Source organism: Mastacembelus armatus, chromosome 13 (assembly GCF_900324485.2).
Source record: "Mastacembelus armatus chromosome 13, fMasArm1.2, whole genome shotgun sequence".
Lineage (NCBI taxonomy): Eukaryota > Metazoa > Chordata > Actinopteri > Synbranchiformes > Mastacembelidae > Mastacembelus > Mastacembelus armatus.
The window spans coordinates 25448322-25469440 of NC_046645.1; the positions used below are offsets into that span (position 1 = coordinate 25448322).

Here is a 21119-nt window from a genome sequence, read left to right on the forward strand (position 1 = left end):
TTCTCAAGATTCTGATGTGGAAACAGCTCACTTCCTCTAAGATGCTGAACCCACGAAGCATCTGAGCTGCTCTCACACAGTCTGGCCAACCCTGTGGTGGGTTCTGACCTGATATTTGGTTTTGTTTACTGACAACAGTGTGGTATATTTGCAGGTGTTCAGATTGTGTTGAGGAGATAAAGGTCCTGCACCTCAGTCCGCCGGCCTTTATCAAGATGGCCTGGATTAAAAATTTTACTGCTCACGTTTTTTTTGTCTTTCACCTGATTGACTCTCACGCTTCTTTCTGATCGATCAAATAACACTTGCGGCCATAGTAAGACCATATCTGACACCACGAGATGTAAAAAACTACAAAAGTACAAGAAAATCACTGAAACTTCTGTTCTAGTGTTTTTCCTGGAACAGAACCAGCTGCAGTTAAGTTTCTTAAAACAACTTTCCACATCAAATGATTCCAAAGTTGTAGGTGAATTTCTGGTGGAAAAGTGAATAAAACCCATTCTTGAGTGAAAATAATCTGGTGTAGTCTCTGTATGCACCATTTCAGCCCATTAGGTAAAAAAAATGATGTGAAGCACGCTGTGTTTATTCTGCAATGGTTCAGAGCATACCACCAGCTGCAGATACTCATCGCACTCAGCTGAGCAGAACAGAGATCTTGGCGGCGTCTGATGCTCTGCTGAAAACAACAAAAAAGCAGCAGCAGCAGCAGAAACAACCCACCGTGACTGTCTGAGCCAATCACAGATCAGATGCCCCAACTCACCTGAACTCACCACAGGAGTGAGGAAGTCCACGACATCATTCACGATGAGTCTTTTTATTCCCTGCAGAGATTTATCTGAGTTTGCAGCTTTGAGGATTTGGGTTTTTATGAATTAAAGGACAGAGAAGATAAATGAAACTGGTTCTTTTGTTCTTGGTTTGGTTCACGCTCTTTGCTCACAGGTGTTTAATGGTCACTTTGTGTTTGTTCCTGCAGCTGTTTCACAGTTTGTTTGGTTTGGGATTTCTTTTTCTCTGTACAGGTGTTGGGTTTATTTCACATCTTTGTGGTATACAGCTATTTGATTTTATCTGCAGCACAGCTCTAAGTGTACACTGTGACGTGCAGGTTTATTTCTTTACACAGATTGTCAGGTCTGTTTGTACGTGCATCACTGCTGTGTATGATTTCCACACAGCGTCGAGCAGAAACCTGATCTGCTGATATGCTGGTTTAGTAGCATCTGAAAACAAGCCTCCACCTGAACCTCCAGAACTTTCTCTGCCCTTCATGCTCAAACTAACAGTGAACCTTCTCTTCAACTTTGCCTCAGCATGATCAGTGCATTACAGCAGCAGTGTGTTTTTCAGGCTGGTCCTGGACCAGGTCTCCACCTTTTTCACTACATGCTGTCAGATTCCCAGGCCGGGAGGAGGACAGTAATAACAGCTGCTGACCCACTGAAGCTTGTATTGAACCCACACCAGTTTCCTACTTTCCCTCCTGCTCAGACGCTGTCATGGAAATAATTTGTCAAGCAAAACATCTGAAGACGTCACCTTGGACCTTTTTTATAAACCGAAAGAGTAACTGAGGAACAGTGTTAATTTGACAGCAGATTTTAATTTAGTTTTAGTCATCGTCTTTTGACTAAAATTCAGTTTTAGTTTTAGTGATATTTTAGTCATCTGCTTTGTTTTAGTTTTAGTTTTAGTTGACTAAAATATATTGGGTTTAATATAAGTGTAATATACTTAAACTATAGTAATATACAAAATATTCTAAATTAAAATTAAATAAAAAACAAGTTTCATTAAATATATATGGAATATGGCCTTTCCATAAAAAACCAAAAATTAGATATGCATCCTTTATAACTTGTATAACGTGAAATTGACCCATATATCTTCTCTTTGTTTTCTCCAGCTGTTTCCATTTCATTATAGTTTAAGTCAGACACAAACCCAGTGTAGGCTATGATGATGTCGTGTACTCGCGCATCCCGCGTCACTAGGTGGATCAGTTACTTTTCAAATGTGTGTCTAAGAAGATTAATTCTGATTGGATCTTTTCTAAAAACGTCCCTCACTCACATTTTAGTCTTGTTTTTATTAGTCAATGTAAACGTCAATATATTTTAATTATAGTTTTTACTGAATTTTTTTTATCGTCTTGTTTTTGTTTTTGTGAAAACTTGTCGTTGATGAAAATATTACAGCACCAAAATTAACACTGCTGAGGAAATACCTGACAAATGAATTGATAATGAAAATGAACATTAGTTGTGCTTCTTTATCTGCACAGTGTATTAATTTTACTTGTCCAGTCCAAGTTTGACACAGTGGGAGAGTAAGTGTTTTAGCATGTAAACAAGGGTGTGGAGGAACTGGGAACACACACTCCAGTCATTCATTACCAAACAGCAGAGTAAACAGGGTGCGATAAACAATAGGCGTCCTTAAAAAAAAGTTTCCAGGACTGGCCCAACATTTCTGTCACACACTCACTTCCCGAACACATTCCAGCATCCTTGTGCAAATTCCTGGAAAATTAAAGCGTTGCTGCCACCAGCCTGTGTGCTCACACCGCCCTCTGCCCCAATCTTATCGGTGCCGAGCTCTGAAATAACCACAGACCTGGATAAGATCAGAGACCCTGTTGTGAAAACAGACCGCACCATAAAACTGGACATCACACACAGGAGAGTCCATCTTCGTGAAAACTTTGTGAGACAGAGCAAATCTGGTGGAAATCCCCTCAGCAGGATTGGAGATCCAGTCTGTTTCATTACAGACACGTCTGTCTGCACCCTACACCAAAAGTTACACAACAAGAGGAAAATGTGCCAGAAAGATTGTGACACATCAGAACATAATATGTTCATCAATCGCCATCGCGTTTGGAAACTGGACAAGCTATGGAGCAGGATGTTATGAAGTTTCATAAGTCAGGAAACAAGATCCACCTTCAGACATGTGGACCAGATCTCACTGAGGATGATTCAGAACCAGTAGGATCTGCATCAGCACCAGCTAAAGCTTTAGCCTCTCTCATTCATTCTCTCACACACACACACACACACACACACACACACACACACACTCGACTATAAATAAAACAAACCAGCTTGTCTCAGGACACAAACTGCATCATCAACAAATCAGTCCCACTTCCTCCAGAATTCATAGCAAACTCACAGCTCTTTGAGTCCATCCTAATAAAGATAAGGTTCATCCATGAGATTTACCTCACATGCCCAACTTTACCCATCCTGAACTTTCACACATCTGAACCCAGAAACAGGTATAAAGACATAAGGATTTCACATCAAACACGCTGCCACCAGTTCTCAATAGTTTATACACAATGTAAGTTCCTGCTGAATTTTAAACAAAATGTTTTAACAAAAAAAAAAAAAAGCTGGACTGATTTTTAGTATTTTCACCTGCGAGCTGCTGTTTTGATTGTTGTGCTTGTTTTTGTGTTAAAGTTGCAGTGTGTAAGATTAACAGGGATCTAGCAGCAGAAATTATGACAGTATTTATAAAAACCTTTTTATTAGTGTCATCACCTGAAAATAACCTTTAGCTTCAAATTAGTTTTTTTTTTATCTACATAAGGAGCAGGTCTCCTTTCACAGAAGCGGCCATTTTTTTCTATTATTCGCCAATAGATGTCACTAAATCGCTTTCTTTGTGCACTTTCTTTGTGCTTGTTTCATAGTTGTGTTGAACAAACTAAATAATTCGTGATTAATGTGGACTCTCAATTTCCACGCGTGCTGGGTGATGAAGCTGAATTTGTCTTCGTGGTTTTCTTACCTGACAGCGGCTCTCGTGGCTTCACCTCCACCACCACCTCCTCCTCCTGCACCGACTGCTCATCTGGGCCCTGGGACGTGTGGTCGGCCATGGACTCCCTCTTCAGCTTCCCCAGTCCCACCATCTTCATAAAGGAGAGGCGGCGGCTGGTGGAGTCGCACTCGCTTTCTGAGCAGTTCATCTCGCCGTTGGTGAAGTCCTTTCGAGATCCGATGGTGTCACGATATTTACCCGCAAACCTGGGAAGAGCATGAGGAAAGAAACTGAAACTCTGCTGATCTGTTATAAAGTCCCATGACCCTTTTTACCTCAAACAACTCTCCTCAACCTGATTTTCCAACCAGTCTCCTCGTACTTCTTTATCTTCTAAAACGCCCATAAACACTCAACATTTACAAAAAACAAACATTAGCAAACACTGAGGGAAACAAACTCTGCTCTTTCAGTTTCCCCTCAGTCCTTTTTATCTTTGTTCCCTCATCAACTGCTGCCACTATCCTTCAACGGACTCCATTCCTCTAAGTTACTCCAGCACGTCCTATGTTCCCTGTATCCCCTGAAAACCTCAACACACCCCCAACTCCATGATTCCTATTTACCCCAACATTCTTCCATCATCCTCTTCACTTACACCAAGTCCCATCCTCCCAGTTTTCCACAGCAAACTGAACTGTCATCATTCAATTCAATTCAATTCAATTTTATTTGTATAGAGCCAAATCACAATACAAATCATCTCAAGGCACTTTAACAAAACCTAAAAACTCAACAATTCCCTTATGAGCAGCACTTGGCGACAGTGGAGAGGAAAAACTCCCTTTAATGGAAGAAAAAACCTCCAGCAGAACCAGGCTCAGTTTGGGCGGCCATCTGCCTCGACCGGTTGGGGTGAGTGGATAGAGGAGAGAGAAAAGAACAGCAACAATAAACAACAAATAGACACTGCAGGTTGGTGGGGCCAGTAACTGCACATCAGCGATATACAGCTCCAGGACCAGGGACACCTGCAGAAGGTACAGAGAGAACAGAGAGAGAGGGAGAGAGCACAAACTAGGGGAGAGAGAGAGCACAAGGTTAGTAACATTCAATGGTGGAATATACATGTGAGGTGGGAGGAGAGGAAGAGAAAGGAAGGTATGAAGGGATGGGAATGGGGGGGTTAAGGTAGGGGAGCTCAGTGCACCGATGGTCCTCGTGCAGTCCAGGCCTATAGCAGCATAACTAAGGGATGGTTCAGGGTTGCCTGAAGCCAGCCCTAACGATACGCTTTGTCAAAGAGGAAGGTTTTAAGTCTAGCCTTAAAAGTACAGAGAGTGTCTGCCTCCTGAACCCAGGCTGGGAGCTGGTTCCACAGGAGAGGAGCTTGATAACTAAAGACTCTGCCTCCCATTCTGCTTTTGGAAACTCTGGGAACCACAAGTAGACCTGCACTCTGAGAGCGAAGTGGTCTATTGGGATAATAATAACAAAGATTTAGATGAAAGAGACCTGATATTTAATAATCCACATCTGACTGTTCTGTTTTTCTGTTCAATAAGAGGAGTGGTCTTAATTTTTATTAGGTTTTTATGAATAACTCCTCTTGTGTTAACTTCTGATTTATTTGATTTATATGTTTGAGGAGCAGACACAGTCTCTATGTGGTTTGAGGGGAGTGACAGCTCTAAGGAAACAAGGCATTTTAGACTGAGTCTCTGCATCCCGGTCCCCACCCTGGATTGTCAGGCTTTAGATCGGCTAATAAACTCGGCCAGATTTCTAGAGATGAGAGCTGCACCATTCAAAGTGGGATGGATGCCGTCTCTCGCTACCAGACCGGGTTTTCCCCAGAAAGTGGCCCAATTGTCTATGAAGCCCACATCGTTTGCTGGACACCACCTAGACAGCCAGCGACGGAACGACGACATGCGGCTAAACATGTCATCGCTGGTCAGATTGGGGAGGGGTCCAGAGAAAACTATGGAGTCCGACATTAATTTAGCAAAGTTACACACCGACTCAACATTAATTTTAGTGACCTCCGATTGGCGTAATCGGGTGTCATTGCTGCCGACGTGAATATCATCACTTTACTTCATCCCTGGATCCCATTTTACCTCGACAAACTTTCCTCACTCCTCTTAATCTGTTTATCTAATCCCTATTTATCTTACCGAAATCCCTTCATTCCTTGGTACCTTAAAAATTCTCATGGTGCCTCTTAACTACAGCAAACTCCCAGCATCCTTTCACCTGAACAAACTCCCATTTTTGCTCTTCACCCTGAAAAGTGTCTCATCCATTATCAACCTCTAATTCTGCTCATCTTTTTTTCAACCTGCCCTCATCCCAACATTCTCAACAAAGGTCCTGTATCCTTTTTCAAAATCATCTTTCTATTTTAAACTCCTATCATCCCCCTTTACCTCGACAGGTTTCCCATAGTCCATATAATAAAACATCTTAACATTAACCCCTGTAATCTTCTCTTGAGACTTCTCTTGAGCCTGAGTCCTCAAACCCTCATCTCACCTAAAAAAACAGTTTTTGTCTGTACCTGAGCAGACTTCCTTCAGAGCTCCTCCTTCCCCTTTTCTTCTTCTGTCCAGGTGAAGGTGTTTCCTGTGGGGAGGGTGTGGCACTTCCTCTGCTCTTCCCCGACAACCTCAGGTTCTTGCCCAGCTTTCCCAGGTTCTTCAGTGGGGACATGAACTTTAACGATCCCTTCCCCGATCCCCCACCTCCTCCCCCACTACCTTTTTTTCCTTCGTTGGCCTCGTTCTCATCCTCCTCATCCTCAAACGGGCTGCGGTCTCTCGGCACATCACCATCCAGCAGCGAACTGCCGGGAGACCAGTGGTGGTCTACGTTGCCATGGATGCCCTCGTCATCGTCGTCATCAAAAGGGTTGTGATGGTGGGGGGTTATGTTGAGGCTCATCCTGCGCAGGATCAAAGCGTTGTCTAGAGTCGGACCACCACCTTTCAGGCGCACTGGGAGGTTTTTGAGGATGGGCATGATGGAGCTGGAACAGGGGGGAAGGGGAGAAAAGAACCTGGGGAGAGAAAGCACAGAGATCAGTCATCAATGGGAAATTAGGTCTGAAACCAGGTGATATCAGCTTTATCAGCTCAGTCCAACACCCAACTGTGACTAAAAAGTTTCTGCTACTGTCAACTCCATACAGGCAGTGAACAGCAGGAGAAAAACAAATGAATGTTAAATTGCAACGGAAACAAAGGGAATCATCTGACAGATGAGTTTACTGATTGATGAAACTATGAGATGCAGGCAAAAGCTGGAAACGGCTAAAAAGTGAAAGTTAAAGTTACTTTGTCAAATGTAGTTTCCAAACAACACTGTCAACATTCTGTGGAGCTGATGATAAAGTTCATACATTTAAATATCATGTTTTTGTTGTAATACATCGTCAATGAATCAACAATCTAATTCTTCATTAATCTGTTGTGCAGCCGGATCATGTGACACACACCTATAAAAACAGATGTTTCTGATTAATTAATACAGAACAATCAGTACTCAGAGATCAATCTTTGAACACATCATGCTGTGTGTGTCTGCTGCCTTTAAGTGAACACACCCAGACTGACCCTGAGTGACCTCCAGGTTGTTGTGAAATAGTGCAGACACCAACTAACCGGTCCAGCAGGTAAAGTTTAACCTGGAAACAGCTCAATTCCTGATTTTATAGAATGGCAACAGCAAATGCTTATTTCTGATTGGCTGCCAGGTGTTTGCTGATAACAACATAATTAAGCTCTAACTCTAACCTTCGCTCTAAGTCAGAGCTCAAGGTGCGTAAACCTCTAGGTAACCATAGCAACAGACCTGATGCTGCACTACAAATGCGTTGTAAACGTGGATTCAGGTCTCACCCAGTTATAAAGCAGCTGGTTGGCTCCCACAGCCATAAACCGTCAGACCATAAACGGATCAAACATTAACCGGATTTCACTGAATACAGATCAGCTCTGTGTCACAGCCGTCGCTCCCGGAAAATGTCGTAAAGATTAAAGACAAATCTACCTCCCAGGCTCAACAGGAAAATACTGAAGAATTTAATCACTTATCTGAATGCACCAGTGGAGGCAGGAAGTTCAGGGCCTGCAGCGGAAACATGTTTCTACAGACACAGATTAGTAAAACTACTAAATTAGAAAATCTCACAGTATTCTGTAGGTTCTACTCACCATCAACGTCACTCGGGCTCTTTTTTATTTGTTCTGACTATTTAGGGACACAAATTATTTATTTTTGCTAAACAGTTTTGGGGTTTTTCTGTAAAAAAACTGCAGCCTAATTCAGTGATTGCTCTTTATTACAGCCCTGACTATTTTACTCTACTGCACTTCAGAGGGAAATATATTAACTTTATTTACATCATTACTTTAACAGCTGTAGGTCACAGGTACCTTTCAGAATGATTCTTTTAAATCTACATAGGGAGCGGGTCGCCTTTCACAGAGGCAGCCATGTTGTGCCGCCTTGTTTCTACAGTAGCCCAGAATGCACAAACCCAACCCTGGATCTAGATGGGGAATCGTGTGTTGTTTTAAAAGTACTCAGACGCTTGTATCCGGCAATCTCAGTACTAGATACCAATAAATCTGTTACATTTACACATTACATGATTTTGTAGTGTTACTAAATATTCCTAATGTATTGTGTGTTATTATTACTTATGTAAAAGGTCTGAACACTTCTTCCACTGCTCTCCACAAACCAGGAGATATTTAGTTTACAATTAAAGGAGAAGAAAAACAGAAGACATTTAGCTTTAAAAACTTCAGGGTTAATCAGTCGTCTCAGCAGTTGCTGATTAATTTTCGGTTGTGTGACTGTGGACGTCTCTCGGGGTCTGCTTCAGTGTGTGTAGGTGAAGTGGGAGCGGATGTTCATGTTGTTGGTTTCCAGTCTCACCAGCTAAGGACATACTGCTGCTGCCAGAAATAGACACATACACACACACACGCACTTTCCATAAGAGTCAACATACTTGTGAAGGAAGGCAGTGGACACACACACTGGTACTCAGCATGTGGGGTAAAGTGGGAAGTGATTCAGTGGTGTTGGTTCCATAAATACCCAACAGCCCTGGCGGTGGGCTCAGGAAACCCACACGGAGCCCGGTGGAGCTCAAACACAACCTGTTTTCTTCAAGAGGGTCGCAGGGCATCGCGGAAGCTCCTGGACCCAAACAATGGAGCGGAAAGGACAGCGATAGCATGACGGACAGAGCAGAGGACTCCAGGGTCTCTGCTGCTCACCGCTGGGTGTGGTCCACCCACCGCCTCCACAATACCACCACCAGGGTAGTGCTCAGGCCTGATCTCTGCCTTTTAAAGCAGTGGTCAGACCTGAGGGCCAGCTGAACGTTGCAAAGTCTGGACCACAGGGTTCAAACTTCGAGGCGCAACACAGATCTTTTAAAACTAGAGCTGCAGACACAACTCAGAGGCCACTAAAGTACTTTAAAACAGTGCATGGTTCTGTCAGTAATCACTTGCATTCTCAGAGTCCGATCTCTGAGAAAGTGAACACACAGACATGAAACACATATGGATGTGATTCAGTGTGACCTCCACTTCCTGAGGATCTCATTGTCTGTGATGTCCCCCCACAATAAACCTCCAGAAATCCACTTAGAAACCAAAGGAAACAGAGGCTGCAGAACCTCATTCAGAGTCCTGCTGTTTTTCAGTTTCCTTCAGTCTCACAGTGATCCAGGAACAGTTGTCTGTGCATCCTTGGCTTCACTGCAAACAGCAGCTGCTTCTATATGAACGTGCCCAACCTCAGTTTTACACGTCAAATGAAGGTGGAGAGGTTGCGACCTTTCAATGTCACAGGACATGAAGAGGAAACCAGGAGGAGGAGATATCCAATCAGACGGAGGCGTGGGCCTCAGACCTGACCTTCAGCATGGGCACATTTCATGACGAGTGGCCGTACCGATAATCAGCTGATGTACGTCTGCTGGAGGAAACAGTTAAAACTGAAACACACAAACAGGAACTGTTTCGTAGAAGGAGCTGATGTCTGGCTCAAACTTTATCAGCAGTTCCTTTTTTAACTAATTCCTCCTCATTTTTCTGTCCATCAGCTGCACAAACACACCGACTACACCCGAGGTCCACATGAAGTTCCGACCAGTGTGGACTTTGTGGCGTCTATTTTACTAGAAAACTGATTACGATGTCACAGAAATAAATAATTTCCCTGGAATCATCGTCACAATGTCAGGAATAGGAAACCAGCGGCCACAGCAGCCTTCAGCTAAAGCTTTTTTAAAGCTATCTGTCCTCTGGAGTTTGTAATGATCCTAATACAGATCCAAATCTTTCAAAGTTTATCTTATTTTAAAGAAATACACCACCAAATGAAGGACAGCCAACTTTGCAGATTTCTAATAAATCAGTTTTTATGCAGTGAGACAGAAACGACAGAGACACCTGGTCTGCAAACACAGACAACTAATAAAAATCATCTGCACTCTGCAGGAAAGAGCACGTTTCGATCCTGTCTGAAAAATATCAACATCTGGATCATTTCAGAAGGATCATTTCAAAGTGAAGTATGAGGCTGCAGCTCTGCTTTCCTTCTGGCTGGATTCACGTGTTTACTGCTGTGCTTTATTCCCCGTGTGCTGAAACACAAAGGTATTGATTTCAAAGGTGAACACACACACTCAAACACACAGATCTGTGTTGTGTCTTTACTGGAATCAGTTGCTGAATCACTGGATAAGTGGATGTTTAGCTATAGAAACATTTTTCATCATGTTCCTGGACTCAGACTAATGGGACACAATGTTCCCACAGGTGCACAGTGAGCTGCCATCTCTTCCCACAGGGTCCCATCCTTTGTGGCATCTATTTTTTATGATGTGTTGTGTTGTGCTGTGATGTCTTGTGCTGTGCTGTGTTGTGATGTGTTGTGATGTGTTGTGATGTGCTGTGATGTGTTGTGCTGTGTTGTGATGTGTTGTGTTGTGATGTGTTGTGATGTGTTGTGTTGTGCTGTGATGTGTTGTGATGTGTTGTGATGTGTTGTGTTGTGCTGTGATGTGCTTGTGATGTGTTGTGTTGTACTGTGCTGTGATGTGATGTGTTGTGATGTGTTGTGTTGTGCTGTGATGTGCTGTGCTGTGATGTGTTGTGATGTGTTGTGATGTGTTGTGTTGTGCTGTGATGTGCTGTGCTGTGATGTGTTGTGATGTGTTGTGATGTGTTGTGTTGTGCTGTGATGTGCTGTGCTGTGATGTGTTGTGATGTGTTGTGATGTGTTGTGTTGTGCTGTGATGTGCTGTGCTGTGATGTGATGTGTTGTGATGTGTTGTGTTGTGCTGTGATGTGCTGTGCTGTGATGTGTTGTGATGTGTTGTGATGTGTTGTGTTGTGCTGTGATGTGCTGTGCTGTGATGTGTTGTGATGTGTTGTGATGTGTTGTGTTGTGCTGTGATGTGCTGTGCTGTGCTGTGATGTGATGTGTTGTGATGTGTTGTGTTGTGCTGTGATGTGCTGTGCTGTGATGTGTTGTGATGTGTTGTGATGTGTTGTGTTGTGCTGTGATGTGCTGTGCTGTGATGTGTTGTGATGTGTTGTGATGTGTTGTGTTGTGCTGTGATGTGCTGTGCTGTGCTGTGATGTGATGTGTTGTGATGTGTTGTGTTGTGCTGTGATGTGCTGTGCTGTGATGTGTTGTGATGTGTTGTGATGTGTTGTGTTGTGATGTGTTGTGATGTGTTGTGATGTGTTGTGCTGTGATGTGTTGTGATGTGTTGTGATGTGTTGTGATGTGTTGTGATGTGTTGTGTTGTGATGTGTTGTGATGTGTTGTGCTGTGATGTGTTGTGATGTGTTGTGATGTGTTGTGCTGTGATGTGTTGTGATGTGTTGTGATGTGTTGTGATGTGTTGTGTTGTGATGTGTTGTGCTGTGATGTGTTGTGATGTGTTGTGATGTGCTGTGCTGTGTTGTGATGTGTTGTGATGTGTTGTGATGTGTTGTGATGTGTTGTGCTGTGCTGTGTTGTGATGTGTTGTGATGTGTTGTGATGTGTTGTGATGTGTTGTGCTGTGATGTGTTGTGATGTGTTGTGATGTGTTGTGTTGTGATGTGTTGTGCTGTGTTGTGCTGTGATGTGTTGTGATGTGTTGTGATGTGCTGTGCTGTGATGTGTTGTGATGTGTTGTGATGTGTTGTGCTGTGATGTGCTGTGCTGTGTTGTGTTGTGATGTGTTGTGATGTGATGTGTTGTGATGTGTTGTGTTGTGATGTGCTGTGCTGTGTTGTGTTGTGATGTGTTGTGATGTGTTGTGTTGTGCTGCGTTGTCGTGACTCAGTACATCAGCTCATCCTGTGCAGATCTTCCTTTGCTGCCAATCGGACATTAGGAGCTTTGGGAGGTTTTATCCACAGCTGACAGATATTTATCAGTCAGGATACACTAAGTCTGACTTCTCTCTTAAATCCTGTGATATTAACATCAGGTTGCATAAGTTTGCCTGCAGGCAGGAGACAGATGGATGACAGGGAATGGTGAAGGGATCAGCACCACGGACTGACGGGTCGGACAGAGAGCTTTAAATGTTGTAGGTTTGTGACATCACCCGTGAGCAGAGTCTGCACCGAGCTGCATCTGTCTTTCATCAGCTAAAACTGTGGGGTCAGCAGCAGGAGGGAGGATAAGCAGCCGTATTATCTTTGCTACAGGAGGAATATGGCTGTTTAATAACTGTCGTGCAGCTGGGCTGAAGGGTGTGATGCTGCTGCTACAGCCTGACACAACCTGAGCCCACATCACAGCACAGCCTCATGATGTGAGTGGTTTCAGTATGTTCACTACAAGCACAGTTTTCTGCAGGCGTCTGACCGTGGGACTGTTTGTGAGCTTAGAAATCCTGAATCTAAACTCATGTACAGACTGTGTGTGAATGTGTGTAGAAATAATGAGGCTCCTGATTGGCTGTTAAATTAAAGCAGGGCTACAGCTGACAGTTACTTTGCTTGTCTAATAATTTGCCAGTTTCACTTATAAAACCTCAAACAGTTAAAATGTCACTTGACCAGCATCAACAACCGCAGCAGAACTAAGTGTGATGTACATTTGTGTTTCTTTCTTTCTGAATCTCTACTTTTACAGTGCAACAGAACCACGAGTGACCTATGTTTACATTGATTCATCAAACACAATGTGGCACCAGAAACCGCCATTTTTAAGTTAACCTGCATGTGTTTGGACTGTGGAAGGAGAAAACCCACACAGGCACGGGGACGACATGCAGACTCCACACAGAAAGGCCCTGGGTCCACCAGGGTTCAGACCAAACACCACCATGACACTGTGTCACCACTTCTACAGTGCCACCCTTTCCTCAGCATTAGCCACCACATTTGAGAAGTTGGAAACAACAAGTACAGAAACAGGTCACTGTTCTTACCTCATTGAGTGTGACATATAACATACTGTAATGAAACATGCATGAAGCTGACTTCTCTCTCTGTTGACGTCAGAAACACAGATAGAGACGTGACAGAGTGACATGTCTTCACTCACAAACAGTCTTTGACACAGTCCAGAGCTCGTTAACCGTCGACTGAAGTTTCACTGACGTGAACGACCCACAGCTGAGAGCATCTGCTGCTGCAAAACAACCAGAGCAGTTTGAAGGAGATTTGTTAGGGCTGGAGTATTTTGCTGATCCAGAGTCCCTGATAACAGCAGGATCAGTCCTGGGTTCCAGTCTCTGAATAAACAATTCGTTACGCCCATGCTGACCTCAAACTTTTCCAGGGACTAACTAAAGAGGCACCTAACTCGGCTGTTGCCTTTAACGCCATTTTCCTGATTCCCACAGGTGAGTACAGGCCAGGAGAGTCCTGTGTAGCTCCTGGTCTTACTACTTTCTTGTTCAAAGTGAACCTGACCTTCAGCGGAAGGTCAGTTGTACACAAGAAGGTGAGTTCTGAGGCCTGCTGAGCGAAGGTGTGTCCGTCCTGTTTTATGACGCTCAGTGAAACGTCTAATCTGTGGAGACAAACGGGATCAGAGCAGCATCGTCTCAGGGTAAACATTAACAAGACCAGGCCCAGGGAAAGTGGTTCTTTTTCTCACTGCTGCAGATAAAGGGATTTACTTTTAATCATTCAGCACGAAAAGGGAAGCCACGGGGTTTATTCATCCTGTGATTCCTCAGACACATGTGGCCTCAAGAGTCCTGTTTGATAAAAACTGAAAGACACAGGGTGATTGTGCTGCAGGGCTGAGCGTTGAACCCGGAAACCTTTTAAACAGCAGTAGGCTGTGGGTTATTTTCTTCTTCTTTGGTTATGTGAAATTAGGATGTTGCTGTTTGTAGATTTTACTGCTACTCTTTCAGAATTTCCACAAACTGTCAAATGTGAAATGAAATCACCGGGTTATTTATATATTTAATCTACAGGAGCAGGACGCTGTAAGAAGCTCTCAGTGCAGGTCGCCAACACCACAGATGACCCACAGTAACAGGGTCAAAGGTCAAACAAGTTCCTGTGCAGAGCAGAAACAGAAGTTCTGATGTTTTTGAGTCACTCAGCAGGAAGTTAAAATATTGCAGTCAGCTAGGGGTGGGGTGGGGTGGGGTGGGGGGGGGGGCTGCGCCTGGTTTTCCATTACAACAAGCATAGATTTTGTCTTGTATGGGCTCATTCATTCACAGCCTGTCAGATGCTGCGAGGAGCAGGAAACGTTAAAATCAGAAAGTAGCGACAGGGACAGACAAAGATGCCGTGGACTCTGTCTACTTGCTTTCATAACTAAACTTCCTGTAGGAGTCTGGAGATGCCATGGTGAAGGCCATGCTGCCTGGTTGACCGGTGTGGATGGTAAGTCAGTGATGAGACATCCTTTGAGGTGTTGCACTGACCTCCACATCATAGACAACAGCACCCTGACTTTGAGGAACTGGGATGAAATCCTCAGAGTGACTGTCAGACCTTACACTGGTGCAATGGGCCCTGGGTCTTCACCCTGGTGCAAGACTGTGGCCGAGCATGTAGGCCAGGGGTGTCAAAGTCCAGTCCTTAAGGGCCACTGTCCTGCTTGTTCCAACTGTGATCGGTAATCGATAATCACCAATGGGTAGGGCAGGTAAAGATGGAACAAGCAGGGCAGTGGTCTTGGAGAACTGGACTTCCTCTGGTGACAAAGGCATTGATGACTGAAACACGTCACAAACATCGCCGTACCCACCACTGAGGTCCCTAAGGTCTGGACCTTGGTATTTTTTATTTGGGTGCTGTAAATAATTTGTACTGCATCAATATAACTGACTTTATTGATAAGGGACTTTATTAACTGAGCGCTGGTACATCATCTCTTTACATGAAGACAATAATCTCAGCAGCCTCTGGATTTGTTGCTTTACAAACTAACTTTAATAAAATTCTCCTGACGGGGGAGGAGGGGGGCACTAAGCTGCAAAACTGAACGTGTCTAAAAGCAAAACCTAAAGCAGAAGAGAGTTTAACTAAAAACTGTGGACTGGCCCTTTGAGTGATTAGGCTGTTAGAAGACAACAATGAAAAGACTTGATGAGGCTGAACTTTTGGAACTGTGGAGACGATACTGTGAGAAAAAGAAAGAGGTGATGGAGGTAGACTAACATGTATAACACAGCCATAATTATGGCGACCCTCCACGACAAGAGGCAAATATATAAATCTAAAATATATATCCCAAATATAAATACGTATTACAACAGAACAAACAGCAACAAAATATTGCACATCATTGTATCAAGCACATATTTAGTGACTTCATTTAGCCTGTTTAGGTCTCTACTCTTTGATAAGCTCAGACTTGTTAGAATAAATGTGTCCAATACAATAATTTCCTCAGGTTTTTCATAACAGGCTGTATTCTATAATAATAATGTATACAATATGTAGTATATTTATTAGGCAAGTTTTCACAAATTGTCCCAAAAATTAACAGTTATTTTTCAAAAGTTCCCTCCGTGAGGAGCATGTCCCGGACCCCCCTTGCTTTGATGACCTCGGTATTTCTTAATCCCTGCGTACATTCCTGGTCACAACCCTCAGTAACATGATCTGCTCAGGCTGAAAGATGATGCATGTGAAAAAGTGACAGGTCTATTCTGAAATAAACAGCACAATCCTTCCCGCGCCCTGACCCGGAGGTTGGGAAACTGCTGCTTACACCTGAAACAATCCTCCACCCTGAGTCTGTTAATCAGTCACATTTCCTACGGTCTCAAATGCACCGTCTGCTGCTCAAGGTCAAGGCTTTATGGAAAACCTCCAAGCAGCAGGTGACTGTAGTGCTCAGTTCTGAGCCGTGTCCTTCTACCCTTTGAGCACCGAAGTCCCTCAGACAGACCAAATTCTGCACATATCCGCACAAATCAAAAACACAAGTTTTCTTCAGCTGAATCATCTGAACAGTCAAGTCAATGCACCAATTGCTCTGATCATCAAGTCATTATTTAAATCGTTAGCCTATTCTGAGAAAAAAAATCAAGAATCCAGTTTTCCGTCCTCACATGTGAGAATTTGCTGTTTCATCAGCTTTTTCTTGGTGATATATTTGTGGATTTTGGAGCAGTCACCTTGAGATTTAGTAAAGAACATTTTCACTATTAATCTAAAGGATCGTCTAGTTTTACCAACAACAATTCAGGAACAGCTCTAACACCGTTTCCTTCCACAAAAACCTGAACCGTCAGAGGGATTCTGCTGGTTTGTTCGGTCTGTGCTGCATTAACACCAACCCACACTAGACGCTCTGCATTTGGACATGAATGCATTTCAATCATTCAGTCCCGAGGACCCCGCAGACTGAACAAAGTTAGGAAAAGTTCGGGAACCATCGCTGGTTGTGGACTTACAGCGCGGATCCATGGTGGCGACACAGCGGCTCACGCTGTCTTCAGAGTCCGGACCGGAGCGACAGATGCGCGGACACACAGTGAGACGTTGAGAAGGAGAAGTGGACTCCAGGCAGATCCGGAGCAGCAGCGATTCAACTCAACCAGGAGACTAACAGCACCCGGTCCGTGCAGCCTTCAGGTGGACGGAAGGGGGCGGCGCAGGAGAACGGATTTGTGTCAGGTGGGTCCAGCTGGAGCATTGACCGATAATGAGACAACTGGCCCCTGGACACGACACGTAAAAGGTCCCCTCCTACCGGAGCAGGACACCAAAGGACTGGGCGCTTGTCATCATGTTGTGCTTATTTTTAGTCTCTGTGGTTTTGTGGATTTGAACTAATACTTGAGGTCACACAGCCCAGTGCTGTTTTTTTCTGAAGGTGACATGTTTTTCACCGTTTAGCTTCAAACTGGGCCACAACCAACACGTTTACACAGCTTGTTCTCTTTAACATGAGCCCAGTCCTGTACCATGATGTTTGAACCTGAGGTTTGCTGTGTGGTGCCAACACACATCCACAGTCCTCAGCTCGTAACCCTGATCTAAAAGAGCCTGTTGGCTCTTGTTCTTGTTTTTGAGTATGAACAAGGTTTGTTTGCTTTTGTCACCTTTGTTTAACTACAAGATGTATTTTTAAAAATCATCAGTCCTTAGTGTTTTACAGACAATCATCAGGCACTTTTCAGTCACTGAGTGTGTGTGTGTGTGTGTGTGTGTGTGTGTGTGTGTGTGTGTGTGTTTGCATTGTTGTATCTGGCAGTCATCAGTCAGTCAGCCAATAAACGCACACCGTTCATGAAAGAGCTGACACAATACTCATTAACTCTGAGCACAGGTCAAGTCTCTCTCTCTCTCTTTCTCTCTCTCTCATACACACACACACACACACACACACACACACACACACAATGACACTGTCACCTTGTCCAGAGTCACAGGAGACTAGAAACAGCCTGAACATCAAATCCTGCTGATTAGGTTCAAACCAGCAGGTTTTCACACACTAAACCAGTCGGTCAACAGGCTGAGCAATAAAATCTAAAATCAGCTCTTTGTAACAACAGACAGACAAACCGTTAGAGGTAAAACAAAGAACTAACTTTTAAAGACGCCTCAGTGCCGCAGTAAAGTTTTGGTCCTGGCTCGGAAACCACATTAAGCTGGAAGACAATCAGTTGCCATGGATACAAGAACAATGATTGGATTAACTTTATTTAAATCATCTGATTTATCCCAAAGGAGAAACTCATTTGTTGCCACGACAGCAAAGGTTAAGGACAAATATAAGATACAACGAACACACACTACAATAAAAGCTGTACATTTATTGTCATGGTTACACCACGCAGTAACCACCCTGTGAAGGTGTAGGAAAAGCAGTCGTCACAGTTGCCATAACAACCACATGTCAAAGTTAGCACAGTGTGCTAAGTAACAGAATCACACGTGCAACCACCAGAGGGCGCCGACAGGCAAACGTGAGAGTCACTGTCTCCGTTAACCTTTGTGGCTCCTGAACACACCATGAACACTGACTCTGTTCTAGGAACCTAAACTGATCCCTGACTGTAAAAACTCATTTCAAACATTATGACAGCTCTGACAGCGACCAAATAGAAAACCTGTTGTCTACACGGCGCCTGTCATCTAACCCAGAGAACATGTGGGGGCCTTTATGCTAGTCCATGTACCATGGAGAGAAATCCGATCCTTTATTTGACCACCAACTCATCCCAGCCACTGCCCCAACATGGCTGTTGCATAACTGTTCACCTTATCTTACCACACAGATGTGAATGCACACATACAACCAGCCACCATGGCCCCTTCTGACTGCAGTCTCATCTCAGTGCCCACCAGAGTCTCTTAGCACCACTCTGAGAAAAGCCTCTTTATTCTGCTGCTGAAATGGTCAGTCAGCCAACAACAAACAAAGACTGGGAGGCAGGACCAGGACCAGGTTCAGGTACAGAAACAGGCCCAACAGCTACATTGGTAAGTCCTCAGCATGAACAGTCCACAGAGGAGCTGCAGTAGCCGGCAGTTTAAATGCTGCTCGGCTGAAGAGGAAACTGGGTGGAGGTGTGTGAGTGGGTGGGCTACTCAGGTGTGGCTTCTTGAACTGGTGCATGTTTGGAGTAAATGAGTTTTACTGTGGTGGACAAATTAACAGAAACACCTATTAGTATTACACAATACAGGACATTGTTGTAAACCAAACTGTTTATAGGAACCACAGCTCTAATTCCAGAGAAACATGTCCAACTGCTGCTCTTTGTTCTTGAGAGAGGATCTCACCTGGTCGAGCAAAGTGACGGCACAAATAAACGGAACAGGTATGTGCTCTGTCAGAGTCACCTGGATCAAACTTTGTAAAAAAAGTTTCACATTGTGGTAAACACTCCGCTGGGCTTTGTCTTTTTCATCTGTTGAAAATCTCCCATGTCTTTACTTTGCATTGTTCTTGACTGTGGGTTTTCCGCCTCTCTGCTGTTTGTGTTTGTGATGAAACAAACCTAAATCTGAATTATTTCCTGAAACAGAATTGGGTGAGAGGTAACTGTGTGAAACTGTGACTCTAGAGTGAAACCAGAAGGTCTGTGTACGGGGAAGTGTTTGGATCAGTGTGTCAGGGGAAAGCTGTGCAGCTGAGTCAGCATCTGCAGACTGCAGGCAGTGTGTGTGTGGTTCTAATGAAGGATCAGATCCAGGCTGTTCACAGGCCAAACTGGTCCTCACATGCCTGTGTGTTGGCAGCCGCCTGCCCCCCTCAGATTTTTCACATGTATACAAATCACTGTGCAAATGATTGTGATTTAATCCCCGATCCACACCAGTGAGGGTGAACACCAGATACAGCACAGACCCCCAGCAGTCTGATACGTTTGCAATGACTGTTATGTTCATGTGTCATTTGGAAACAACTAGTTCCAGTTGTGGAACGAACTGCTGGTTTTTAAAACACATCTCGGCCTCACAGACACTTATCATCTATCGACAGGAAGCAGGTCTGGTGTTTACATCATAATTACTTCCACCCAGCATGCAACGGGGCGCTCCTTGGCATGGTTTCCAGTAAGTCGCAACAACTGGACAGACTCGTTTGGAGACATCAAGTTGTATCGATGACCTGGACTGTATCAATTTGTCAGTACTCGGGTTTGTGTTTCTATAGTTGTGAGGACAGCCCTGATTCCCTAACCCTAACCCCAGCTATCACAACTAAACCCCTCACCCCCTCACCCCCTAATTTATTGCTGCAAAACAAACAAAATAAAATCAACTCAACTCAACCCCACTTGACACTCAGGTGAGGAAAATACTCTCAGAGCTGAGCAGCAGGAACAGGAGACGTGAACTGCCCTCAGGAAGTCGGGGCTGGTGATTTCTGGAAACCTTCTCGTTCAGGTTTCAGGTGGATTCAGGTCTGTTAGCCTAGCATAGCTCAAAGCCAACAAGTAAACAACAGCTGTAACCATGGCAGAAGGAGACCGCTCATGAAGGACATCACCTGATGGATGTAGACTGTGTCAAAAACCTGAACCTAAACTCAATTCACCTTAAATCAACCTGAAGTAGAACTCAAGTCACCTCAAATCAGCTCAGACATGAAACACAAATTTTGCAACTCAGTACCAATCGCTAAAAGCTAATTAGCACCTTCCAAAACATAAAGACAGTAGGTCAAAAACAGGAGTTGGGTTGTAGCTTATTTATCCATAGCACTATACAATGTAAATAAAACTATATAGAAAAAACACGGAGCTTCTATTTCTGAGTCAAATCAGGTGACACTGTGTTTATTAAAGAAATTTATGCTTTACATTTTATGTACAGTATATTTTCATATTATTCCTGTCTCCTGATTCAGGTTCTTATATATATGTTGATGTTTCCAAAAACTAGACCATGTTTTCTCTTTCATTTGTTTGTGTTTGAATAGAACGAAGCAGGGAGGATCCAGACTCAGAGTAAATGAGCAGCTCTCACCTTTTTCTTCTCTTCAGTGCAGAACAAAAATAATCCAGGAATCTTCTTCAAAAGTGTGACATCACTGCATCCACACAAAGAGTGTGTGTGTATGTGCGCACGTGGTTATGTGTGTGTGACGTCAGCAGCTGATTGGCCAGTTGTACTCCACAGTTTGTCCTGCTGTAGTGTTCCGTCTGATGTTTCTGCTGGGTTCTTTTCAGATTCACCGAGGCCTGAGGTTCCTGTAGATGGTTCTGCTTTCCTCAGCTGGATGTCTGTTCTAGGTTCCTTCTTCCTCTGCTCTGTTTGTCAGGTTCTACTGGTTCCTACTGGGTTCCCTGCTCTGCTCCCTGTGCCTCTGTGTCTTTACTGACTTCTATCCGTCTCCACTTGCTCCTGGTTGAG

General features: G+C 43.9%; 1 protein-coding gene across 2 annotated transcripts in view; it reads right to left on the reverse strand.

Moving 5' to 3' along the window:
* LOC113138132 (tumor necrosis factor alpha-induced protein 2-like) overlaps nucleotides 1-21119 on the reverse strand; it is a 35809-nt gene extending 14690 nt beyond the window's left edge. The window contains exons 1-3 of one of the 2 annotated variants that reach the window (XM_026320306.2): nucleotides 16700-16961; nucleotides 6347-6844; nucleotides 3811-4049 (exon numbers count right to left, since the gene is read on the reverse strand). In XM_026320306.2, coding sequence (XP_026176091.1) covers nucleotides 3811-4049; nucleotides 6347-6807 — 700 coding nt within the window. In that variant the 5' untranslated portion in view covers nucleotides 6808-6844; nucleotides 16700-16961. Of the gene's footprint in view, nucleotides 1-3810; nucleotides 4050-6346; nucleotides 6845-16699; nucleotides 16962-20732 lie in introns of those variants that run through there. The other variant, XM_026320314.1, reaches the window with a different exon arrangement.